The following is an 11,436-nucleotide window of genomic DNA, read 5'->3' as shown; positions in this document are numbered from 1 at the left end:
TATATATATATATATATATATATATATATATATATATATTACATGGTAATGAAAATGGATTCTGACTCTGTAAGACTGGGGTGAGGCTCAACATTCTGCTTTCCTACTGAGCTCTTGGGTAAGAACTATGCTACCAGAGCCTGGATCACAAATGAGGAGCACAATGGTGGGAATATTCTTAGAGCAGAGATACTGGGATTGTTGTTTAATCTAGAACCGATTTATACCTTCCTCTTGTGACAGTGACCCAGCAATCTTCCAACTAATTGGGCAGTCCCAGGAACTAGACAGCATTGGGCACAGGTACAAACTTCAAGACAATACTCTCTGACTTCTAAAGCCATTAGAGCCCATGTCTCCTCATGATGTGTCTGTGGTTACCAGGCTCATGACCCTACTCAAAAGTGCTATGAGGGCTATACGGCCAGCAGGTTTGGGTAGCCTAGTGGAAGGATGATGCAGAATTGAGTATTCGTGTCCCTTGTTGCATGTTCTTGCTCCCTGACTCACCCATGTTGCCATCCTCCGGCTTTCCAGATCACAGCTGCTAGTTCTCACTGCTAATCATGCTTGTAGGTTCTGACATGACTGAAATTAAAGGGCCTTAACCTGCCAGATAAAATCAAGCTGCCTCTAAGTCTGACTAAATAGTACTGACAAAATCCTGGTTTTTTTGTAGTATATTGAAAATTGAGCAATCTTCTTTGCATCTTTATGTGTTTTGTAGTACAGATGTATTTGTATGCACGCTCTGCTTTGAATGGTGCTCTTCATGTTTCTTTTTATAAAAGGGTCTTACTGACACAGCATCTAAATCTTTCTGAAGTTCTTGCATCTACTTGACTGAAATGTTAAACTATGTGTTTGTAAAAAAGATGACTGGGACCCCAGACTACTCATGTAAAGTATTGCCTGAAATCAGGTGTGGTGCCGCACATCTGAAACCACAGCACTCAGGAGGTGGAGATGGGGAGAACAGAATTTTTAAGGCCATCTTTAACTACAAAGAAAGTTCAAGGCCAGCCTGGGCTACATGAGACCCTGTCTCAAAACATTAGATAGTACTTAATTCTATTTTTAATCCACTGTTTTGGGGTAAGCAGTGATTTGTTGTAGTCATATGATGGAGTCAGTAGCCATGGAACTTACTGAGCATTTCAGGTTTGTCAGCATAAAGTGCACTGCTGATTCACCAGACAGTTTTATTGACTCTTGTCCTCACTGTTTCCTGATGCCCCCATGCCCCTCGGTCTTCCCTCAGCTAACGAGCTGGGAATGATTTCTGGGGGCCTGACAGGAAGCAGAAACAGCCTTTCATGACCAGAGGCCACCAGCTGTGGCTTCACAAGGCCAGCAGCTCTGACTCCTGTCACCCAAGCTCACCTTGGTCAGACTTAGACATAAGAAGTACTAGTCAGGCCTCTGTGGGGTTCAGTTTTTTTCAATGCTTTATATACATAGCCAATATTCATTTTAGAAGGATCTTACAATGTTCCATAGAAAAGCATAACTCGGGCATAAAAAGCTTTCCCAGCAAGCACAAGGTTCTGGGTTCTATCCCTAGGTCTGCCAACAAGCAAACAAAACCACTGCAAAGGACAAATAAGCGGTTTCCTAAAGTTGAAAATAAGAGCAACTGCTTGTACATGTCTGGTGTACATACGTAGTAAAACAACTATGAATTTTATTTGTAATTATAACTTACCTATGGAGGAGAGGCAATGAGATTGGATGGGTATGCCCTTATAGAGAACACAGATGCAACATTCATGCTCTTAAATTGGATGTGTAGAGTCTTATTATTAATGTTTTATCATCTAAATGTATATTTTTCTGTTGATAATAAGAATACATATTGAATGCTTAGAAAGGTCTTAGGACAATTCTCATTTCCTGCCCCTTTGTATTGATTTTTTTTTTTAATTACTAAAATAATATAAGGAAAATAAGAGAGAATCACCTATAGGGTTTTTCACTTTTTATTCCTATGCGTTTAAAGTTTATGTGTTGGTTATAATTGCCATTTATGCAGCTATGAATATTGATAGTACACAGCGGGCTGATGGTTGGTTTTAAGTAGCATATGGTAACAATGACTGATTAGTAGCATAATTTACTGTCCCTCCAGGGTATGATGTTACTTCAGCGTCTCTGCTGTGGAGAAGGTTCTTGACTATCCTGAAGGTTTTTGCATTTATTCAGGAAATAGTTTTCCTGTATTTCTGACATTCTCTTATCTGGGAGGGTGACCCGTGATAAACAAAAAGAGGCAAAAATCTCTGTCCTCGAGAAATTTAGAATCAAAATGACCAACAGTTTTTACTGTATTTTGTATTTTACTTACATGGACCCTTGTTAAGTTTTATGTTTTTGTATTTTAGTCTGTGTTATTTTTTTTATCATGAGTGAATTGTAAATTCACAGACATTGCTATGAGAAACAATAGAGATTCCCGCTACTTCTCATCCATCTTCCTCAGTGCAACATCCTATATAACTATGGTATAATACTAAAATAAGGAATTTAACAATGGTTCAGCCCACCGACATTACTACAATTTCATCAATTTTACTTCTGCACTGACTTGTATGTTTGTATGGATCTATTTCTGTTCCATTTGATTACATGTAACTTTGTTGTGACCCTACCACAGGCAAGAACAGAACAGGCCCCCTCATGATAGGCCTTATAGCCACAGCTCCCTCTTGTCTCTCTCCTGTTCTTGTGTCCTCTGTGGTTTTATCACTCCAAGGACATTATATAAATGGAATCGTGCTGGTTTTCACTCAGTATTAGTTCTCTTGAGAATCACCCAAGTCCTATGCATCAGTTTCCTCCTTTGTTTTGAGTGACAATCTAATTATGGTTATATTTGTGTACCTGTTGAATGACATCTAGGTTATTTTTAATCCTGCGCTATAATAAATAAAGCTGTTATGAAGATTTTCTCAGTCTTTGGTTTGATACCTATGTGAAATAGAAAATTAGTAAGACTGAAGACCCGTATCCTTGGCCATTTAGTGTCTGTATTCCCCACATTTTGATGATTTTTGTGACACTCAAAATAAGTCTCAGAGTGGTGTGTTTGTGTTTTAATCCTGCACCTCAGAATCCATGTTTATCTATACAGATAGGAACACCTTTTGTATTGATCTTTCATTGCATGGTTTAGGAATATTATTGACCAGGGGCCTATGAACAGCAGCAATTTATTTCTTATTTGGGATACTAGGAAGGCCAAGGTCAATCTGGAGGCAGATTTTCTACAGAGATCCAGCATTCTGCTCTTACACACCATCTTTTTCCTGTAACCTAAAACAGTAGTGGGGTGACGGGCCTCCTAGAACACTCTTTTATGACATCAGTTCAGTTCTTCTTAGATATTAGGGTTTCAACATGTACATTTGAGGACCATAACCACTCAGTCTATTGTATCTTTAAAACAGTGAACCATATTCTATTCCATTTCTGATTTTTATCTCAATTCTGATTTTTATCTCAATTGTTCAGAAAATGGGATGTGTCAGAGTCTCCTAATACAGAGAACTGTCTCCATAGATGTTCCCTCAGTGGATGCCATTGGTCTGTTAATTGGATGGATGGTATTTGGAAAGAATCAGGTATACATAGTGCGATAGGCATGTTTGGATTTTAAATACAAAGCCCCTACTTGATCTTAAAGTTACTCAGATATCCATAGTTCTGAAATCTTCTAGTCCAAAGGAAACCAAGTAGCCCAGATAGACTAACAGTTGGACTTTTTGGATGGTGAAAAAGAATACTGTATCTTGACACAAAGCAGACCCAGGACAGGACTGCAGTGTGCAGATGCTCACCTCACACTTGAGTATGCTCATTTCCTCCACCACCCCACCGCACACCCACACCCCAGATGTCTCCCCACACCACACACGCAGAGACCCCATGCATCTCTGTGCACACTCCGTGTGTCTGCTCAAGATTCTGGGTCTAAGTGTGTTTTCTGAACTTTCAGTGGCTGAAACAATAAGCTACTGGACTCAAAGGAAGATTGTGCTTTGAGATTGTCTTGCTTTTACCTGTTTGTTTAGGACTTAGGTCAGGTGCTTAGCTTTTAGATTTGTTTGTTTGCCTCTCCTGTTTGTTTTGAGACAGGGTCTCACTCTCTAGACTAGACTGGTGGCCTGGAAGACTATGTGGCTTGGGAAGGCTCATCATAATCCTTCTACCTTAGCTTCCTCAATGGGGATATTATAAGCAAAAGGCTAGGATTACAGGCAAAAGCCACCATGTCCAATTTATTTTCCTGTAAAATGAATGGTCATGTCTTCGCTTTCCAAGGAAGGTGTGGAAACCTTAAGTAAGAATACCTTGCTACTTCATGGATAGCCTTATCCACAGTCATGACTGGCCAGTACTTGGCCAGAGACCAGGTCAGCAGCACACCCCTGATGCTTTGTCACCATGCTTGCTAAGGTCATCACAATTATAGAGTAAAATGCCTGCTTAGCCCTGGAGCTCCTGGACTTCATGCTTTGTTCTGAAAGTGAGGCCATTCTTTCCAAAGGGAAGTTACCCAGGAATGACAAGTCAGAAGTTGGGGACGCCAGAAGATAAGTCTGTATTCTAGCTTTTGCTCTTTGCTTCTTTTTCTTCTTTAGTCTTAGGGGGAAAGTCTAAAATCTCATCTGAAAACTGATGTGCTGTGGTTCTGTGGAACTGTTTGCCATCCCACAAGCCCTTCACCTAGGCCACTTCCATGTCTTTTTGTAGCCTTGTATTCCTGCCTGCCTCTGTGCTGAGTGTGTGCTGTCCAGATTTCTGCCCTGTCCAGATTTCCTTTCTGCTGCTCTTCTTTCCTGAATCTGTCAAGTACTCCCCAGTGGACCTCAGGTCTTAGGTCAAGCACAGCTTCCCCTTGGAAAACTTCACTGAACCATACCCATCTATCCCTGTAATACTTGTCCTTTTTTCTTCTTCACCCTCACCCCATCTTTGATTGTTTTTATTGACTTTAACTTGCTAGTATCTGCATCTGCTATCCCACTCCAGACCCTTGTGAAGAAAGTGACCATATGTCTTATTCACATTGGCTCCGCAGTACCTGGTACAATGTGTGACGTCTAGTAGCTGTTCCTTAAGTATGTGTTGAAAATAAATCAGAAAGATAGCCATTCACTCCAAAATGTCATGAACGATATGACTTGGAATTTATTATTTAAAACAGATTAGTAAATCTTTTAAGATTCCCATATATTTCTATATAATTCCTAAACTGCCTTAGAGGTTTATAAACCGTAATTCCTGTTTGTTTGTGTGTTTTCTGTTAGGAGGGGACCAGGGCCTACTGAATACGTATTTTAGTGGCTGGGCAACGACAGATATCAGGAAACACCTGCCATTTGTGTATAACCTGAGCAGCATTTCAATATACTCCTACCTCCCGGCATTCAAAGTGTAAGTACAAACAGCTTAACTGCTTTTGGTCAATGGTGAAGGTAGGGGAGTGGACTTTCATTCCATTATCTTTTGGGGAAAAATAATAATTAGGTACTTTGAGGAAGCCTTGCAATAATAATAATAATAATAATAATAATAATAATAATAATAATAATAAAAACATGGCTGCAGTTTCTAGAGGCTTCATGTTAGCCACTGCTCTATACTTAAAGCAGCCCAGAGACATTTTACTGCCTTCTGGAACAGATTCCTCTCCATTTCTGATTGGAACAAAAGAACATGGGTCCACTGACAAGATGTAAGCCCATCTTCTGTACCATACTTGTTGGTCTTCCCTTCTCCTCACTCTCTTCCTTCAGAAAGAGGATGTCACTGTTCACCCACTCCCCATGGTTTTGTGGGGACTTAGAGCAGGCAGCAGCATGCTGTCGTGGTTGAGAGGGGGCTTTGCCACTGACTGAACTCAGCTCACATCCTGGAGCTGCTACTTACAGTTCCTGACACTGGACTAAAGCCTGGGCTGTCCTGCCTCCATGTCTTCATGGGGTTATTGTGGCCACTGAGGACTGTCACCGTGAAAGCAATTAGGAATCTGGCCTGCACTGAGCGCTGAGTGAAAGTCCTTTATTTAGTTCCATTTTGGAAACTCAGTGTCACCTCATTGCAGTGTCTATCAAACTGTGAATGCCTGAGACCGGCTCTGTAGCTTCTGACTCATTTGTGTTGAACTGAGACGATGATTCAGACTTCTTGGTCAGGGCCCTCCGTCAGGGTGATCCTGACACATAGACGTAAGAGCGAGGCCCTTTTGGGAGTCGGTCTTATCTCTCCCATCCCTGTGTGATGTGGGTATTCCTGAGGGAGCAGAACAAAGAGGCTTTTAGCTCTCGTGTTTCAATATCCAAAATCTTCTCTGCACATCTTGTACCACAGCAGTAAGCATGTCTGATATTTGTGGCTGAGATGTTTCCTTTTCAGAGTTTTTGGGCAGACTCTGTGGCAGATAGAGTAGCTTTTGCTTTTCCTGTTTTCTTGGCACATCTCTAACATGGTGTTCGTTCTTTCCCTGTCTACAGTTAAGATAGGCAATTTCTTAAAAACACCACTATTCTGAGTAAAACAAAAAGAATAGGATTGACATCATCAAGAACACAAATATTATTTTTACTCCTAAGTCCTTGGGATTGTAAAATCCAATCTGTCTTGTGTGGGCTTGTAGACCTGGTTTATTTTAATCTTTATTGACTCAAAACTAGTCCTGCCAGCTTGACCAGTGTTCCTACAGATCATGATAGCTTGACCCCTATAGTAGAGCACTTACTATAATCTGACTGAATAGATGAGTGTAACAAGAAAGAGCCATGTGAGAGGGAAAAAAAAGTTAATGGCATGATCAGTGCACAGGTATTTTGGAATGAGCACAGTGGGGAGGAATAAATCTGACGTCATCTGTTTAGCTTCAGTTCTTGAACATGATGAACTTGGTGTTCATGAAGTGTCTGTTTCCCTGTGGCTTAATCTGCTTTCCATCTAACTTGCCAACATCAGACACTTTCCACTCTTCTGGGACAGTTTGGTTTGCTTGAGCACTGCTTATGATTTTTTGTTGTGTTTGTTTGTTTGTTTGTTTGTTTGTTTTTTACCACAGAAGAAGCAGGGAAAGCAATCTTAGTGCTGGGAAAGAAGGATTTCTTTGCTAGAATTTTGGTCCCTATCTCCCAAAAATCCTGCTGTGTCATGTGCTCTAACTGAAGTTCCCAAAGTTTGAGGTCTAAATGATCATGATGACTCCTTCCTAATACAGCGAATGATGCTAGCTTTGGCAAGAGCCTTGATTTGTTACCATTTCTGTAGAGTGTATGACACATTGATCAGTTCCATTGGTCGCTTACGCAGTCTGGAGGCTGACAGGAGTTTTTACCTCCCTAGAGTAGCTTGCCCTCAGTGAAGCCAGCTCTTCGTTTCTGTGATATGACTCCTCTAATCTGGACCTTATTTCCTCCCACTGCTGCCTGTTTAAGAATGTTGAAACTAGATCCAGAGCTCATTTTCCCTCCCCTCTGCCAAAAAATGTTTTTGTTTTTCTTCCAGAGACCTTGCTTCATTGATATATTCCTCTATTTCCTTACACCAGGGAAGGGATGGCAAGATGTAGAGTTCCATTTCCTTTCTGTTTAAAGTTAATGTATCAGTGTCAGAGTCATTTTTAGCCTGAACTAGCCTGTCATAAATACCTGGGCCACCACAGCTTTCCGCAGAGAGGCCTCTAAAGATGAAGCCGACTGGGTTCAGAATAGACTGGTGGCATCTAGGGCTAAGTAGCTCTGGGACATGCTGCCTCCCATGAGTGACCAGGGGTAACGGCAGGTAGAAGGAGACTGAGGAATGGCTTAAAGCAAGGGGTTTCATTGGAAAGAATGAAGGTTTTGTCTCAAAACTTGACATAAGCATTTGCTACAATATCTCCAAAGCCTTTAGTTGTTTCCAAGAGTTGGGCACAGAAGCCATTCAAAAGTAGACTATTAACATACATGTTAATAGTCTATTAACATGTTAATAGACTATTAACATACATGTTAATAGTGCATGTGCACTATAGTACATGCCTGTGCACCCATGTACACACACATATGTATTATGGACATGTATGCACACACACCTTTGAAACCTGTGCTACTATATGCATTTCAACTAAGATGACCTCATGGGAATTAATATGTTTTCAAGCCATTAAGTAGTAAATCTAATGTCTTTTCTGTATTCCATCTGGATAGAAGAAAACAAAGAAAAAAGACATAGTAGTTTTATCACTTTTTATACTACTCAACCATCATTTCTGAAAAACAAAAGTAGTATCTTTTAGAAAATCTTCTTTGGCGTAATTTGAGAACCAAAACGTTTGGTTTAGTTATTTTAAGGTCAATTTTTAGTGCCATACATTATAAAACAATTTATTAATGTTTTTTCTATTTAAATTGTGATGCTTAGCATATAGAGTTACTTTTTTTGACGATTTTTCTTTATTAATTATAGAGTAACCTTTTTAACTATAGCTTTAAATAACACACACATATATATAATTTGTATGTATTATGTATAGAAGTGATTTAAATGTCCACAGTTCATATGTGTGTGCTCATGGGTTTAAAACATGTTTTCTCTAACTAGGAGGCCCATTTTATTCATATAGTATAAATTTTGATTTGAGCATAGCAGTTGGAAAAATATCTGTTGAATGTCACTGTGTTACTGCCATTTTAGATTTTTTTTAATCCCATGATAGCTCTTAGATCATATCATGATACATAAAAAATACCTAAAGAAAAGGTATAGAATCATGTAGCATTGCTTTAGACTGTTGTAGAAACCTATTAGTCAAATTGATTGACTACAAAGCCTAATTTACAAATAATATCCATTAAATATTTTCACTTTATCCTTTTACTTGCATTCAAATATGACCTGAGATATAGTATAGTGAAAAATGATAATTTTTTTTTTTACTTTAAGCTTTTTTTTACTTTACTGCTTTAAGCTTTTCTGAGGCTTTTCATATATATTTCATTTGTCTTGGCTTAAGAGTTAAAGATTTGATATGACATGCCTGCAATTCTATTCTCTCGAGTTTCTGGCTGACTAAATTCCCCAGGCCCTTGGGATATTCTTTTTTCAGCTTCACCCCATGACAGTTTTCACCAAAACTGTAAAGTCCCCTCTTTGTTTATTTTTACATTCCTACACTTTTACCTAAAATCCTAAAATGTGTTGCTGGGCTCAGCTCTCGAGCTGTTTATCGATTTACTTAACCACTCACTCTCTCGATGGTCCCGGAACCTGTGCACTGCGCTGCACGTCAGCGTTCATCCATTTGGCAGCAGACCCGTGTGCAGAGCTTCTTGACATGGACTGGGTGCCGAAGAATCAAGTGGTGGCTGCAGACACCTTGACCCTCTTCTCTGGTGCTGGAGATACCTATCAGGCTTCAGCTGTCACGAGTCTCAATGTGACCTAATCTCGTTTGTCTCTGTTGGGTATTCTACCCCTGATCTCACGGCTGTCTGCTCTGCTGCCGCCTGAGTCTTCATCAACAAAGAGAAAGCTTCCATGTCAGACTCAACTCAGTCTTTGCCCATTAGGTTTTGTTTCTTTTTTGTATTTTTAAATTTTTATCATTTTGAAGGCAAACCTTAGGATTTAGAGCATGCGAGGCAAACACTACGGCTGTGCCATCCTCTTAGGCCCCAAATCAGCTTGGAGAGGTGTTCCAGTGATAGGCAGAAAGGAGTGAGATTCCACAGAACCTTGTTTGAAGATTGACATCTGAATTGGAGAGGGCTCGTGGAAGAAAAACAAAGGGAAAGGCTCATGGGGCCCCTTACTGCCAAACAATTGGCTACTGAGAAATTCCAGAAGAGGGAGCCATTGTCTTTAGGTGTGTGCCCAATGCTAGCCTCATCAGGGTCCAGTGAATAGAATAGCTCCAAACCCAGGATCACAAAGATGGTCCTGAAAAACTCAGTGAGTGACCCACAAAAATAATCAAAGCCATTAATGTGGCAAATTAGTACCATAAGGGAAGTATATAGGGAAGGGAGAGAAATAAAAAAACAGTTGGAAAGCAGTCAGAAGGCTCCATGTACATCTGTGGACCTGTCAAAGAAGAAACTTCATTTTAAACAACCCAGACATTCAGAAGATAGGCCTGAATGAGACAAAACTATTAGAACTGCCAGCACACAAATGTTTATATCCACTATGCAGTATGATGTAATGGACTGATTATTGGAGGAAGAACCCTGAAGACCGAGCCTGGAGAGAAGGGGTAAAAGACCCAAACAGAAAGAGGTACAAGGAGAACCAGCAAAGTGATGGTATTGTAGAAAGCCACACAATAAAGATGTTTCCAGGAGGAAGGAACACTTCATCTGTACAAAATGCTGTTGTCGATTAAAGGACAACTTAGAATGGTACTTGAGCGTAGGATGTAAAAGTCACTGGTGACTTCAGCAAGTGTCCATGCAGCAAAGCAGTGGAGGAGAGGCCCTGGCTGAAGGATGCCCAGCAGAATGGGCTTTGTAAGTGTACACAGCTTCCCTAGAAATGTGCTTCTAAAAGGAACAGGAAGGGGATGGCAGCTAAGTGGGAAAAGAAAGCAGATGTTACAACATATTTCTAGCAGGAAGGCCATGTGGAGGGCTGTCATTAATAAATGGGAGAGCTGAGAGTGATGTCTTTGATTGGATGGAAAGGAATCTAGAGGAGCCATGCTCATCCTCGGAACTGTAAGGGAAGCGGGTGTGTAATATGGGTCTGGATGTTGGCAGGTGAGTGCAGGCTCCAGGTTGGTGAATGAGCAGTCAGCCGGTAGAGGCTGAGAATGGCATGCTGCCCGAGAGTCTTCTCTTGACATCCTGAGACTTTGCGGAGAAATGCTGGCCTGACAGGCCATGTAACTGACTAGGCTCACTCAAAGCAATGAAGTCTGCACTGAGTGCTGATGCTCTGACTTCCGGAACACTAGAGCCGGTTCACTAGCAAGGCAAGGGAAAGCCGAGCATGTCATGTTGCCTGTAACTGAGAATGGGACAGGAATGCTTCTGTGTTTCACATCGCTACTTCACCTGGTACACCACTCCACTGCAGGATTAAGCGTACCTCATGGACACTTGAGTTTGTGACTTTTTAAAAACAATCTGTATTAGGTCAGGCTGGCCTTGAACTCACTGTGTAGCCCATGCTGGTCTCAAACTCATAACAATCCCCTCAACTCCTCACTCCCAAGGACTGAAATTTCAAGCATGCGCCCTCATGCCAGGCTCCTGATATAGACTGGATGGGTGAGAGATGTGCATTTTGGTGAAGGGAGAGACATTATCACTAGTGGGGAAGAGCTCTCGTGCAACTGTCTCCACATTTGTGAATCTGAACAGGCATGTGAGTGAGTGGTTGTAAGACAGAGAGTGTGAGCCATTTTGGAGTGGGCACGAGGATGCCTGG

At 40.9% G+C, this 11,436-nt stretch overlaps 1 protein-coding gene across 4 annotated transcripts in view; it reads left to right on the top strand.

The window, feature by feature from the left end:
* Positions 1–11,436, top strand: part of Gyg1 (glycogenin 1) — a 35,676-nt gene that overhangs the window by 12,598 nt on the left and 11,642 nt on the right. For all 4 annotated transcript variants that reach the window (XM_055626200.1, XM_055626198.1, XM_055626197.1 and 1 more), the window contains exon 5: positions 5,310–5,436. In XM_055626200.1, coding sequence (XP_055482175.1) covers positions 5,310–5,436 — 127 coding nt within the window. The remainder of the gene's footprint in view (positions 1–5,309; positions 5,437–11,436) is intronic.

The sequence above is a fragment of the Psammomys obesus genome, unplaced genomic scaffold (assembly GCF_907164565.1).
Source record: "Psammomys obesus unplaced genomic scaffold, mPsaObe1.curated_primary_1811, whole genome shotgun sequence".
NCBI lineage: Eukaryota > Metazoa > Chordata > Mammalia > Rodentia > Muridae > Psammomys > Psammomys obesus.
The sequence above is the reverse complement of the archived record's forward strand: the minus strand, read 5'-3'. Positions and strand labels throughout refer to the sequence as shown.